General features: G+C 39.8%; 1 protein-coding gene across 1 annotated transcript; it reads right to left on the bottom strand.

Annotated features, from left to right (window-relative positions):
* Nucleotides 1-613: 613 nt before the first annotated feature.
* LOC100668103 (olfactory receptor 8D4-like) lies at nucleotides 614-1,549 on the bottom strand. Its single transcript, XM_003418284.3, has one exon. It carries the CDS (start codon nucleotides 1,547-1,549, stop codon nucleotides 614-616), a length of 936 nt encoding a protein of 311 aa, XP_003418332.1.
* Nucleotides 1,550-13,386: the final 11,837 nt, after the last annotated feature.

Genomic DNA, 13,386 nt, shown 5'->3' on the forward strand with positions numbered 1-13,386 from the left:
GTCATGAGAGTAGTGGTAAAATTTGATATTCAATCCCACCAATGATATTAAACTTTAAATTTGAGATGTTGGTCACTTCTCACTGTCATGGAAACCCTGGTGGCTTGTGATTAAGTGCTTTGGCTGCTAACCAAGAGGTCAACAATTCGAATCTGCCAGGCACTCCTTAAAAACTCTATGGGGCAGTTCTAATCTCTCCTGTACGGTCGCGATGAGTCAGAGTCCACTCGATGGCAGCGGGTTTGGTTTTGGTTTCACTGTCATAACATGTGGTACAAACAGTTTGTGCTCAACTATTAACCAAAAGGTTGGTAGTTCAAATCTACTTGGCCTCGCTGCCAAAGAAAGACCTAGAGATCTGATTCTGTAAGATTACAGCCATTGAAAACCCCATGAAGCACAGTTTTACTCTGAGGCACACAGGGTCACAATGAGTCATAATCGACACAACAGCAAAGGGTTATGTATACACACATACATATACACACACACAATTCACTTTAAATTACTTTTAAAGAGGCAAGGTCTAAACAAGTCCATATAAGCATATGATTATGAATATGAAAATAACTATTATAAATACATAATCAAATCTTAATAAGGATCATGTTCATTATGAAGGTATTTTTCTTCTTAAGAGTTTTACTAGTATATTTTTCACTTCCTTGTTCCTCAGACTATATATCAGGGGGTTCAACACGGGAATCATGGTGGTGTAAAACACCGAGGACACTTTCTCTTGGGTAAGTGAATTGTTGGAAGCAGGTTTGAGATAGGTGGATATGAGAGACCCAAAAAATATAAGAACAGCTGTGAGATGGGAACTGCAGGTGCTAAAGGCTGTGGACCTGCCCTCTTTAGAGTGGATGCGGAGGATGCTGGAGAGGATGAAAGCATAGGAAATGATGATTGTCAGGCTAGTGGCCACCATGTTAAATCCACCAATGATGAAAATCAAAAGCTCATCAATGTAAGTGCTGGAACAGGAGAGTTTAATAAGAGGGACAATGTCACAAAAATAATGGCTAATGATGTTTGAGTCACAGAAAGGCAACCTTAATACACAACCTGTATGAATCACAGCATCCATAAAACCTATTGAGAAGACAGCAGCCACCAGCAGAGAGCAGATCTGAGGTGACATGATGACATTATAAAGCAGTGGGCTACAGATGGCAACATAGCGATCATAGGCCATCGCTACCAACATGTAACATTCTGAAATGCCAAAAATACAGAAAAAAAACAACTGAGCCATGCATCCATTATAGGATACAGTTTTATCTATGCATAAAAACCCTGCCAGCATTTTGGGGGTAATGACAGAAGAAGTGCAGACATCTATAAAAGACAAATTACTGAGGAAATAGTACATGGGCGTGTGAAGTTGAGAATTCAACCTAATTACTGAGATCATACCAAGGTTTCCCACCACGGTAACCAGGTAGATCCCTAAGAAGAGGCAGAAAAGGGGCAGCTGAAGCCCTGGTTGGTCAGTTAATCCTGAAAGAAGAAACTCAGCCACTGTGGAATGGTTTTTCAGATCCATTCTTCTCTGAGAAATCTGTGGGGATGAGAGGAGAAGATTCAAATAAGTCAGGCATGCTCCTAGCTTGTCTCCAATTCCACACAGCTTGGAATTTTATAGCCATGAAAACATGGAACACGGGTTCCTTTGTCCCCGTGGGATAAAGGCCGTGCTTCATTCTTTCGGGGGAAGGGGGAGGATGTTAATAGGTGTTACATGAAATAAGTAGCCCAGGGTCATATGGGTCACATTCAGAAATGCTCAGTTACATAAATAGGTTTCTTAACTGAAAGATATCTCAGAATCTTCTAGAGAATTACATAACATACAATATTTCCCCACTTTAATTGATGATGGAAACTTGTTTTTTCTCCAAGCATGTTGTATTCTGTCTCCTAAATCTCTGGTTGTCCTCTGGGCTAAGTCTGCCTCTTCCACCCAGATCATTGAGTGCCCTTCAGAAGGAAGCTCTGGGCACCCTACTACTGCTGCTGTCACTTTTGACAATGCTAGTGACCTAAATATATATGCTTCTAGTTGGGGTTCCCTACACAACACTTCCTGTTTTCCGCCCACACCTCTCCTCAGAAGGGAGGCAAAGATGGCACACATCTCAGAGTCACCTGCACTGGTGCAACCAAGGTCTTATCTCTGAAATATCTCACCGTATTTCATTCATGTTTTGGACTACACACACAGCCCTCTGTAGACTCACATTTGCCTAGAGATTGTGCAAAGCCCTGCTTAGAAATCTGGTTAGTATTTTCTCAACCTGCCTAACCAAAGATCTATGTTTTTCTCTGGCTACTCAAGAAACTGTCTGTGTCTCTTTGGTCCCAATCTATTTCTGCCATCTTGGGCCCAGCACACTTCCTTTTGCCACTTCAGTTTCCAAAGATGCAGGCACGTCCTCCTGAAATTCCAAGTCACTCAGTTCAAAACAAAGGAACTTCATGACATTGTACAGCTGTTCCCTGAGCAGCTTTTTAATTTCTACAGAATGCATATCTTTTTTTATCTCCTCTTCTTCTCCCATCCTGGGGAATGAAGACAGGGGACCCATTTGCAAAAGAAAGGGCATCCAATTGCCCCCTGTCTATTACTGCAATACCCTGGAGATTTCCTTTTCCTCACCCATCACCGATTGACATGGACTGTGGCATGGTTTCTACCCTAGTTACAGAGATCACCCTGAAAGAATAACCAAAGAAATGTTCAAGAAAATTCATATACGCAATTTTTTTTTTAACTTTAATCTGTCCTGGGTGTCATAGACACACTGACACTTTTCATCACATATCTAATTCTCCCACATTTCTCCAAATTCCTACGGGGCTGTCTTTCAAAGTAAACTCTCTTCCATACTGCTCATGTTCCTCGTTTCACTCCATAGTCCTTCATCCTTTCGTCCACTGTTCAAGCCAGTTAGGTTTCTCTTCCTTGTATTTCCTAGTTCCCAAACCATTTCTGCATTTAGATTCTTGCTACTCAAAGTGTGGTCCATGGACAAGGGGCATCAACATTACCTGAGATCTAGTTAGGTCCTACCCCAAACCTATTCAATAAGGATCTGCATTTAAAACAAGATCTCCTCATGACTGCTGGGCACTTTAAAGTTTAAGAGTCACTGCTTTGGGTTATTCCTTCCCAGAGCTGAAATTGTCTTTCTTCTTTCTTGTTTCCTTCAGAGATTAGTCATTACAGTACGTAGGTAAGGTGAGTGGGCAATGTACACAAGAATCTAAGATGTCCTCATCCTCAATACTTCTGTGACTCAGCAGCTCTGCCAACATGCAGACACTCTAGAGCTCACGTGTATAATCAGGAGTCGATTTTAGAACATGTTTCAATAACCACACAATGTAAACATCGTCACTCTGATACTCACCTTTCTCTCTCCTGAAGACTCTGATGAATATCTCTTTTTTCTCCTAGCCTGTCACTTGAGGAGTAAAGATAGATTAATTACCCCTTCTTCTTCACCTGTCTGAACAACCACAGCCAACAAGAAGCAGGTTCAAATAAATTTGTGGCTTCTATTCTCAGTCAAACTATTTTACATCTGGAAATATAAAGACCAGTAATCCCCATGGGATTCTCATCTCCTGAGGTTCAGCAGCCTGTTTATTTGTAAAGAGCCATCCCCAAGCTGGCCGGTCATATTCTTTTGCATTTAAGGAAATCTAGCCATGTAGTATGGTCATGGTTCCAGGGTAATTCACTTAGTATAGCTTAACATTAGATATATTTAGAATGCAGTGTCAAAGATTTGAAATGGATGAGGCAAAGCATATCATTTTCTCAGCGTGTATTTTAAAATACAGAGGTACAGTTCCAATTATATAGATAAATATTTAAGTGATAAATGATGGAATCATTTTATTTATTTACTAAATATATTTTATAGTTTTTGTTCATCATAACTTAGCTTTTCAAGTTCTCTTCACTTTCAGCAAGTAAGTTTGTGTCATCTGCATATCGCAGGTTGTAAATTAGTCTTCCTCCAATCCTGATGCCCAGTTCTTCTTCATATGGTCCGTTATCTTGGCTTATTTGCTCAGCATACAGATTGAATGAGTGTGGAGAAAGGATACAACAGTGACACACACCTTTCCTGATTAAAACCACATAGTATATCCTTGGCGTAGTGCATAAGAGCTTGGCTGTTAACCGAAAGGTCAGCAGTTCAAATCCACCAGTCACTCCTTGGAAACCCTGGGGCAGTTCTACCCTGTCTTATAGGGTCACTATGAGTCGAAATCAGTTCAATGGCAATGGGCACCATAGATTAGGCATACAGAGAAAGGATTCAAAATTTGTCCCTTTGGGACCTTGTGATCTAGTGGGGCAGATGTATTGCCCAACATGTGTCTTACCCTTACAAAGTGTTGAATGAATAAAGTATCATAGACAGCGCTCTATGTGATACACAGTAGGTACTGCTGTGTATAGGGTCTCTATGAGTTGGAACTAACTGAACAGCACCTAACAACAACAACAACTGTTTGGCTCAGAGATGGAACAGATCTCTACAGTGATAAAGACATTCCTGTGTGGAATGGTAGTTTTTAAACTGTGCCCTAAAAAGTGAGAAGAATTCACATAAATTGAGGGGAATACAAGGGAGTACTTAAGATGTAGACAAGGGCAAAAGCTAAGGAACTAAGAAGCAGGAAATACAAGGCATATATGCAGAACTTTGGGAATGGCTGAAAGTATTTCTTGAATAAAGGCAGTGGATCCAACTTTTCTAATTTCTACTAATTATGGAAGCAAACTGCATCAGGGATGGCCAAGTCTGACTCTTCCGTTCCTAGTGGTGACTGTCCAGGATATCTGGCATGAGACTTTTGGGGCACCCTGGAAACAACATGGGCATCTCAAACCTCCCAATTTTCAGGGGCAAATGAGTGGATTCAGGACTGGCTTTGGTGAAAATTGTAATGTTGTTTCAGATAATTTCAGAATCTACTATTAAGTGTCTATTACTTTAAGGACTCTGGATTTCTGGAGGTGGAACAAAGGTGAATAAAACATGATTCTTATGCTAAAACGATTTATTTTCTTGGATAAAAGTGTCTTTCGCATCACCCATAGTCCTACAGTTCTTTGCCCACACTTCCTGTCTTCCCTTTGTGCTGAACTCCACCTTAGCACCTCTATCCCATGTTCATATGTGCTGGTCTTTCCTGCTATTTGGGAGCTTGTTGAGGGAAGGAACAATTTCTTATCCATCGCTGTTTCCCTGGGGCCTGGCACAATGCCTGACATATAGATGAATTCATCCCTTTCAGTACCCTTCATGTATCCAATTCATTCAGAATACTTTTTTCCCTCCTGTCTAGAAAATCAGGTTCTGATAAATGGATGAAAATTGGCTATCTTATAGGGGTGGATTTTCATTTACTAGAAAATCACAAAAAGGGATCAATATTGAAACAAAAGAAATCAGTCATGAAAGGTGAGATTTATGATATTAGAAGAATAGATATTTATGACTCAATCTTCTTGCTTATCTTAAAAAAAGAAAAAGAGAGAGAGAGAGACCTGTTGCGATTGAGTCGATTCCTACTCATAGCAACCCTATAGTGTCTATAATCATCTACTCTACTTACACTTGTTCTGCTAAGGTTATCACATTCAGGTCTGCTGGAGTCAAGTAACTGAAACACAAAAGTTCAACTACAGTCAACATAAATAACATTGCCAGCCTTTGAACTACACATGTTTTGAATAATGTTTAGTAAAATAAATCTCAGGCAGCCTGTAATGCTTATAGATAGATAAACAAAAGCAATAACAAATCAGTTCCCATCAAGTCCATTCTGACTCACGGTGACTCCATGTGTTTCAGAGTAGAATTGTTCTCTATACGGTTTTCAATGTCTATGATCTTTCCTTATTCATTGCCCTTATTCATTGTCCAGTTCTCACATGCAGTGAATAAGGAAGACCGAAGAAGAATTGACACCTTCGAATTGTGGTGTTGGCAAAGAATATTGAATATACCATGAACTGCCAAAAGAATGAACAAATCTGTATTAGAAGAAGTACAGCCAGAATGCTCCTTAGGGGCAAGGATGGTGAAACTGCGTCTTACATACTTTGGACATGTTGTCAGAAGGGATCAGTCCCTGGAGAAGGACATCATGCTTGGCAGAGTACAGGGTCAGTGGAAAAGGGGAAGACCCTCAACAAGGTGGATTGACACAGTGGCTGCAGCAATGAGCTCAAGCATAACAACGATTGTAAGGATGGCTCAGGACCGGGCGGTGTTTCGTTCTGTTGTGCATAGGATCGCTATGAGTCGGAACCGACTTGACGGCACCTAACAACAACAACTTGATCTTCCAAAAGTACATAATCAGGCCTTTCTTCCAAGGTGCCTCTGTGTATTTAAACCAACAACCTTTTGGTTACTAGTCAAGTACTTAACAATTTTCACCACCCAGGAACTCCCAGATAGAAAGAAATAGAATTATGTGCACATATACAGGTAAATATATATACCATTGCATCATCTTACCATTTCTTAAATTGTTTATTGGGCTTTAAGCAAAAGTTTACAGCTCAAGTTAGTTTCACATACAAAAATTTATACACATATTTTTAGGTGGACCTAGTTCCTCTCTATATAATATGACAGTAGACTCCTCCTTTCCACCCCGGATTTCCCATCTCCATTCAACCAGCTCCTGACCCCTTTCTGCAATCTCCTCTCACCTCCAGACAGGAACCGCCAATTAACCTCATTTTTACCTACTTGAACTAAGAAACACACTCTTCACCAGTATCATTTTATGTCTTATAGTCCTGTCTAATTTTTGTCTGAAGAGTTGGCTTCAGGAATGATTTTAGTTCTGGATTAACAGGGAGTTCAGAAGCTGTGATTTCCGGGGTTCCTCTAGCCTTGGTCAGACCTTTAAGTCTGATCTTTCTATGTGAATTTGAATTCTGCACCCCACTTTTCTCACTTTTCCCCTGCTCCATCAGGGACTTTCTGTTGTGTTCCATGTCAGGGCGGTCACAATGATGGTAGCTGGGCACCATCTAGTTCTTCTGGTCTCAGACTGATGGAATCTCTGGTTTATGTGGCCCTTTTCTCTTTCTCGGGCTCCTATTTTCCTTGTGTCTTTGGTGTTCTTCATTCTCCTTTGCTCCAGGTGGGTGGAGACAAATTGACATATCTTAGATGGCCTCTTACTAGCTTTTAAGACCCTAGACTGCAATCACCATAGTAGGATATAGGACATTTTCTTCATAAACATTATTATGCCAATTGACCTAGATGTCCCCTGAAACCATGGTCCCCAGATTCCTGCCACTGCTACTGCGTTCCTTGAAGTGTTTGGTTGTATTCAGGAAACTTCTTAGCTTTTGGTTTAGTCCAGCTGTGCTGACTTCCCCTGTATTGTGAGTTTTCCTTCCTTTCACCTAAGATAATTCTTGTCTGCTATATATATATTTTTTATATATAGTTAGTGAATACCCCTCTTCCACACTCATAACCATCAAAGAATGTTTTCTTCTGTGTTTAAACCTTTTCTTGAGTTCTTATAATAGTGGTCTCATACAATATCTGTCCTTTTATGAATGACAAATTTCACTCAATATAATGCTGTCCAGATTCATCCATGATGTGAGATGTTTTTTGGATTCATCATTGTTCTTTATCATTGCATAGTATTCCATTATACTATGATTTGTTTATCCATTCGACTGTTGATGGGCACCTAGGTTGTTTCCACCTTTTGCCTCAGTGACGGTGCTGCAGAGAATATGGGTGTGCATGTATCTATTCATGTGATGACTTTTTTCTCTAGCATATATTCCAAGGAGTGGGATTGCTGGATCATATGGTACTTCTATTTCTAGTTTTTTAAGGAAGCACCAAATTGATTTTCAAAGTGGTTGTACCATTTTACATTTCCACCAGCAGTGTTTAAGTGTTCCAGTCTCTCCACAATCTCTCCAACATTTAATATTTTCTGTATTTTTGATTAATGCTAGTCTTGTTGGGGTAAAATTGTATCTCATAGTAGTTTTGGTTTGCATTTCTCTAATGGGTCATGATCATGAACATTTCCTCATGTATTTGTTAGCAGCCTGAATATTTTCTTTAAAGAAGTGTCTGTTCACATCATAAGCCCATTTTTTTTATTGGGTTGTCTTTTTTTTTGTTGAGGTTTTGCAGTATGTTATAAATTTTAGAGATTACACCCAGTTTGTAGGTTGTCTTTTTACTCTTTTGGTGAAGTTTTTGATGAGCATAAGTGATTTTTAGGAGCTCCCAGTTGTCTAGTTTCTCTTCTGGTGGTTGTGCATTGTTAGTTATGTTCTGTAGTCTGTTTATGCCATGTATTAGGGCTCCAAGCATTGTTCTTATTTTTTATTCCATGATCATTATCGTTTTAGATTTTATATTTAGGTCTTTGATCCATTTTGAGTTAGTTTTTGTGCATGGTGCAAGGTATGGATCTTGTTTCATTTTTTTGCAGACGGGTATCCAGTTATGCCAGTACCATTTGTTAAAGAGACTGTATTTTTCCCGTTTAACAGATTTTGGGCCTTTGTCAAGTATCAGCTGCTCATAGGTGGATGAATTTTTGTCTGGATTCTTGATTGTGTTCCACTGGTCTATGTATCTGTTGTTGTACTAGTACCAGGCTGTTTTGACCATACTGGTATAATAGGTTCTAAAATCAGGCTTCCCACACTGTTCTTCTTTAGTAATGCTTTACTGGGTGCTACCAAAGAATAGAGAAACTTTTAATCAGTCACAAAATAATTATAAAGCCAGTTAAGCTATATAAAGCCAGAAGAGAAAGAGAGGTTTTGTTTTGTTTTGTTTTGTGTTTTTAATTTTTAACTCCTCAGCTAAGTGCTTCCGAGGCTTTTAGCTGGGGCTTTTAGGTTTGGACGCATATACCGCCTCCTATCAATCTCATTATCACCAAAAGCACTATAACTAGTGCTGGGAAACAGTCTCTCACCACAGTGCAGTTCCCTGGCAGATTGCCACCGCTACTCCCCAGGCTGCCCTGGCCTTTGTTGCTGCTCCACCAGACAGTACTACTTTAGCCCTAATGGCACCAAGGCTAAGTGGAGTAAAGACAATTTGCTTATTTTTGGCCTTCTGTTTTGTAGTTTACTGGATGTTTACCCAAGAAATACTAATAGTACTCACTGTCTTACAGAGACTTCTACTAAAATTAAATTTTTGTTTTCAATTCCCCTGAGCACCATGAGAAAGTAAAGGGGGAGGCCCAGAGCCAAATCTAAGTTATCATGGTGTTTTCAGATTTCATACAGCTCTTAGGTACAACATAACTTATTTTACTGGGTCAAGCTCATCAAACCAAGTTCTAGCTTCCTCTCCATTTGACTTCTCCTAGAATCTTGGTCTTGATGAAAATAGAATCTTGAAGATAGCCCCCACTATATTACCTTCAAAATGAGAGAACATGCATTCTTTCTCTCTTTTTCTCTGAATATCTGCTCCATATATTTGCTATCAGATTAGTAAGGTCTACAAGAGAAACGTACATCACAAATCATGTATCATGTCAACCTTAAGTCAGAAAACCATGACGGGTCCTGGGATAATTTTAAAATTCACATGGGGCTGCGTATGCATGTACATTTTCTGTTTTGAGAGTACCTTGGAAAGTAGAGAGTATAATATAGTTTCATTAATGATTGCAGAATTCATTTGAGAATAATTGAACATAGTCCCAGCTGAGGCAATTAAAACTTTTTCTAAATAACCTGAGCCCTAAAGACCATAAAGGAAATGGAATAATTATTAACCTAAATCAGTATCTATGCTACTTAGCAACTTGATTAAGTACCTCCATGATCCAAACAATAATTTGAAGGACAAGAAAACCTAATAAGTTTTAGCAGATTTATCTGAGCCTCTGTCTGCTAAGACTGATATTTCATGCAAAAGTCTCTAATTCTATTGTTTCTGAAACTCTCACCTGGATACTTGATTTCATTTTCTTTGAAGTGAAAGAATGAGTTCTAACTTATTCTCTGCCAGAAATACTCTTCAGCTTGAGGTTGAGAGACCATACTCTGATAGCCCTCATTATCAGGGCCTGAGTATCCCTGATTCCTGCCCAAAGGACATATATCCAAGGCATGCTTTCCTCTTGGGGCAGCATGGCATGGGCTCTGGTGTGAAGCATTCCTGGGTTTGATACTTGGCTCTGCCATTTACCAGCTGCTTGATCTCGAGCAACGATCTTAATCACTCTGAGACCAAGTATTCTCATCTTTAAAATGGAGGTGAATATCTACCTCACTGAGTCACTGTTAACACCCATTGCCGTCGAGTCCATTCTGACTCATAGCGACCCTACATGCATGTTCTCTCATTTTGAAGACCTATAAAGATCCATTTCTGCTATCTACTAGCTGTGTGGCCATTGTGCAAGTTTTCTAACCTCTCTAAGCCAAGACTTCACTATTCATTAAAAAAAAGTCTCTGTTGAGACGATTCAGACTAATGGTGACCCCAAGCATGCAAGAGTAGAATTATGCTCCATAGGGTTTTCGACAGCTGATTTTTCAGAAGTAGATCACCAAGCCTTTCTTCTGAGATGCCTTTGGGTGTATCAAATCATCAACCTTTTGGTTAGGCTGCGTTAACAGTTTGCACCATCCAGGAACTCCTTCCTTATTAATTAGATGGATATAATACTAGCAATTATTATATGTAAATATAAAGGATATTTTTGAAGGACAAATAAGAAAACATACACAGAAGCAATGTATAAAATATAAAGGGCTTCGTATATGCTTGCTGCTATTAATAGCATTTATTGAGTATTGTAAGAATGGCACGGTGGGGCATCAGAGGTCCTCCTCTAACTTCACAAAGGAGAAAGAGAATCATCATTAACTTCAGCCCAGGGCTGATTCCTATGAGGTGAAGGTCAGACATACCTACTCTTTCTAAACTTTTCACCAATTCTGACACCAGCTCTCCCTCCCACAGCACTCTCTGCTTCTCTGTTAGGCTTGATAATTCACTGCAACAGCCACACAGAACTCAAAGACCATACTTATAATTATGAGGTTTATTAGGGATGTAACAGGGTACAATTCAGGATCAGGAACAACTCAGGATAGAGCTCTTTGGTCAGGAGAGCTTGTTGGCCATGCCCCTAGATAGGCCTCTCCCTGGCCCTTGGTCTTTTGGACCTCTTAGGCAGGCCTGGCCTTTGCCTTACCCTGGCAAATGTTACAAAGCTCTTTAGCTCTCCGACAAGTGCTCAGAGGCATCCAACATCACCAGGAAGACTCTTGCCTCAAGGCGCTCAGTTCTTTTGCTCCAGGGCTTGGCACACTGACTGTAACTACCCTGGTCCATGTACTGGTAAGCCCACTGTGCTGTTTCATGCCTGTCTCCTGGTTCTGCTGCCACCATTTCTCTGACAGTACTTCTCACTGTCATGAACCATCTCCAATGTTACAGATTTCTCTGTCTGTTTCCTGGGATAAGGAAGTTCTCAGTACAAGGACCCTGAGTCCAAAGGACGTGTTCCACTTCCATTTCTTCTTGGTGGTAGTGAGGTCCCCCTCTGCTCTGGGAATGGCTATGTTTTAAGCCTAGCAGGATGACAAAACTGATCAATCCCTTCATTAGGATTCCATACATCTTATTTGCATGATCCCAACCTTGCAGGGTTTCATGCACCTTATTTACATTATTAGCAAGCTGTTCAAACCCCTTGGTGAGCCACAAGTACCTTATTCACCTTTTTCACCCAATCATTGTATGGAAGACACAAAGATTATGGCTAGAAGGGCCATACTAGGTAATTCACTATGCCACAGGTATCTTTGGGAAATGAAGCAACCAGATGTTATGAACCATCTAACTCTCTGACTCTATTTCATTTTTCAAGAGGGGTGGTAATATGATCAGTAGAAATGAACTAAATATTACAGGGAAATGTTATCACATACATTTGCATACCAACAAAACAGACTATTAAGCATCCAATAAAAATACAAGTTTAAAGATTGTTTCAAAATGCTTGGAAACACTGGTGGCATAGTGGTTAAAAGCTACAGCTGCTAACCAAAAGGCTGGCAGTTTGAATCCACCAGGCACTCCTTGGAAACCCTGTGGGGCAGTTCTACTCTGTGCTATAGGGTCGCTATGAGTTGGAATCCACTCGACAGCAATGGGTTTTTCCTTAGTTTTCAAAGTGCTTATACTGTTAGTACAAAAAAAGACTACATATTCATATCCATGCATACATATGAACATTTTTATTCCAACCATGTAGAACATGCATGCATGTAAACAGAAACTGGAAGGTAACGTGCAAAAGAAAATCAGTTGCTTTTTTCATTTCTTTTAATAATAATTTTAATCTCTTTTAGTTTCTTGCAATTTATAGTTCTCTTTTTCTTTTCTCCAATAGATATATTTTATTATCTTTGTCAGTTGCTAGCTAATCAGAGACAAAAATGTTTCTTTCCAAGATCTAAGCAGTGAAATGGGGAGAAAGTAGTCAAACCTCATTATAGTACAAAGCTGTGGTTAGCAAGGGCTTTATCACCACTGCCTCATCTATATTTCATTTGGAGCAATAGCCTGGAAAGCAAGTCCTGAGCTCCTCAGTTCTCAAGAGAACCAAAAAACAGAGTAGAAAACAGGGCTGTTATGGATTGAAATGTGTCTCCCAAAAATATGTGTTGTAAATCCTAATCTCTGCCTTTGGTTATAATCTCATTTGGGAATGGGTTGTCTTTGTTATGTTAATGAGACAGGTATAGTATAGAGTGCCTTGAGAGAATCTCTTACAAGATATGAAAGGAGGAGATTATAGAAGCAGAGATGGAAAAAGAGAGATGCCAAGACACATGAAGATCAGCCAGGAGCAGAAGTTCAGAAGAGACAAGGACCTTCCTTCAGAGCTGACAGAGGAAGAAAACCTTTTCCTAGAGCCGGTGCCCTGAATTCAGACTTCTGGCCTCCTAAACTGTGAGAAAATAAGTTTCTGTTTGTTAAAGCCGCCCACTTGTGATATTTCTGTTATAGGAGCACTACATGAGTAAGACAAGAACTAAGGGAGAGAAGAAGCTGAGGCAACTGAAATATAGAAAGCAATTGTGGAAATAACTGAGGGAAGGAAAATCAAACTGGGTAGACCATAAATTGCTCTGGTGACTGTTTAAGTACTAGACCATATTCCTGGGAGGGGCAGAGAGACAAAGACGCTAAACTGCTAAGCCAGGGTTAACAATATCATTAATATCACATGCAAGTAGAGTTTTGCTGAAGATCATTCAAAAGCAGTTGCAGCAGTACATCGACAGGGAACTGCCAGAAATGC

This window comes from Loxodonta africana, chromosome 15 (assembly GCF_030014295.1).
Source record: "Loxodonta africana isolate mLoxAfr1 chromosome 15, mLoxAfr1.hap2, whole genome shotgun sequence".
Lineage (NCBI taxonomy): Eukaryota > Metazoa > Chordata > Mammalia > Proboscidea > Elephantidae > Loxodonta > Loxodonta africana.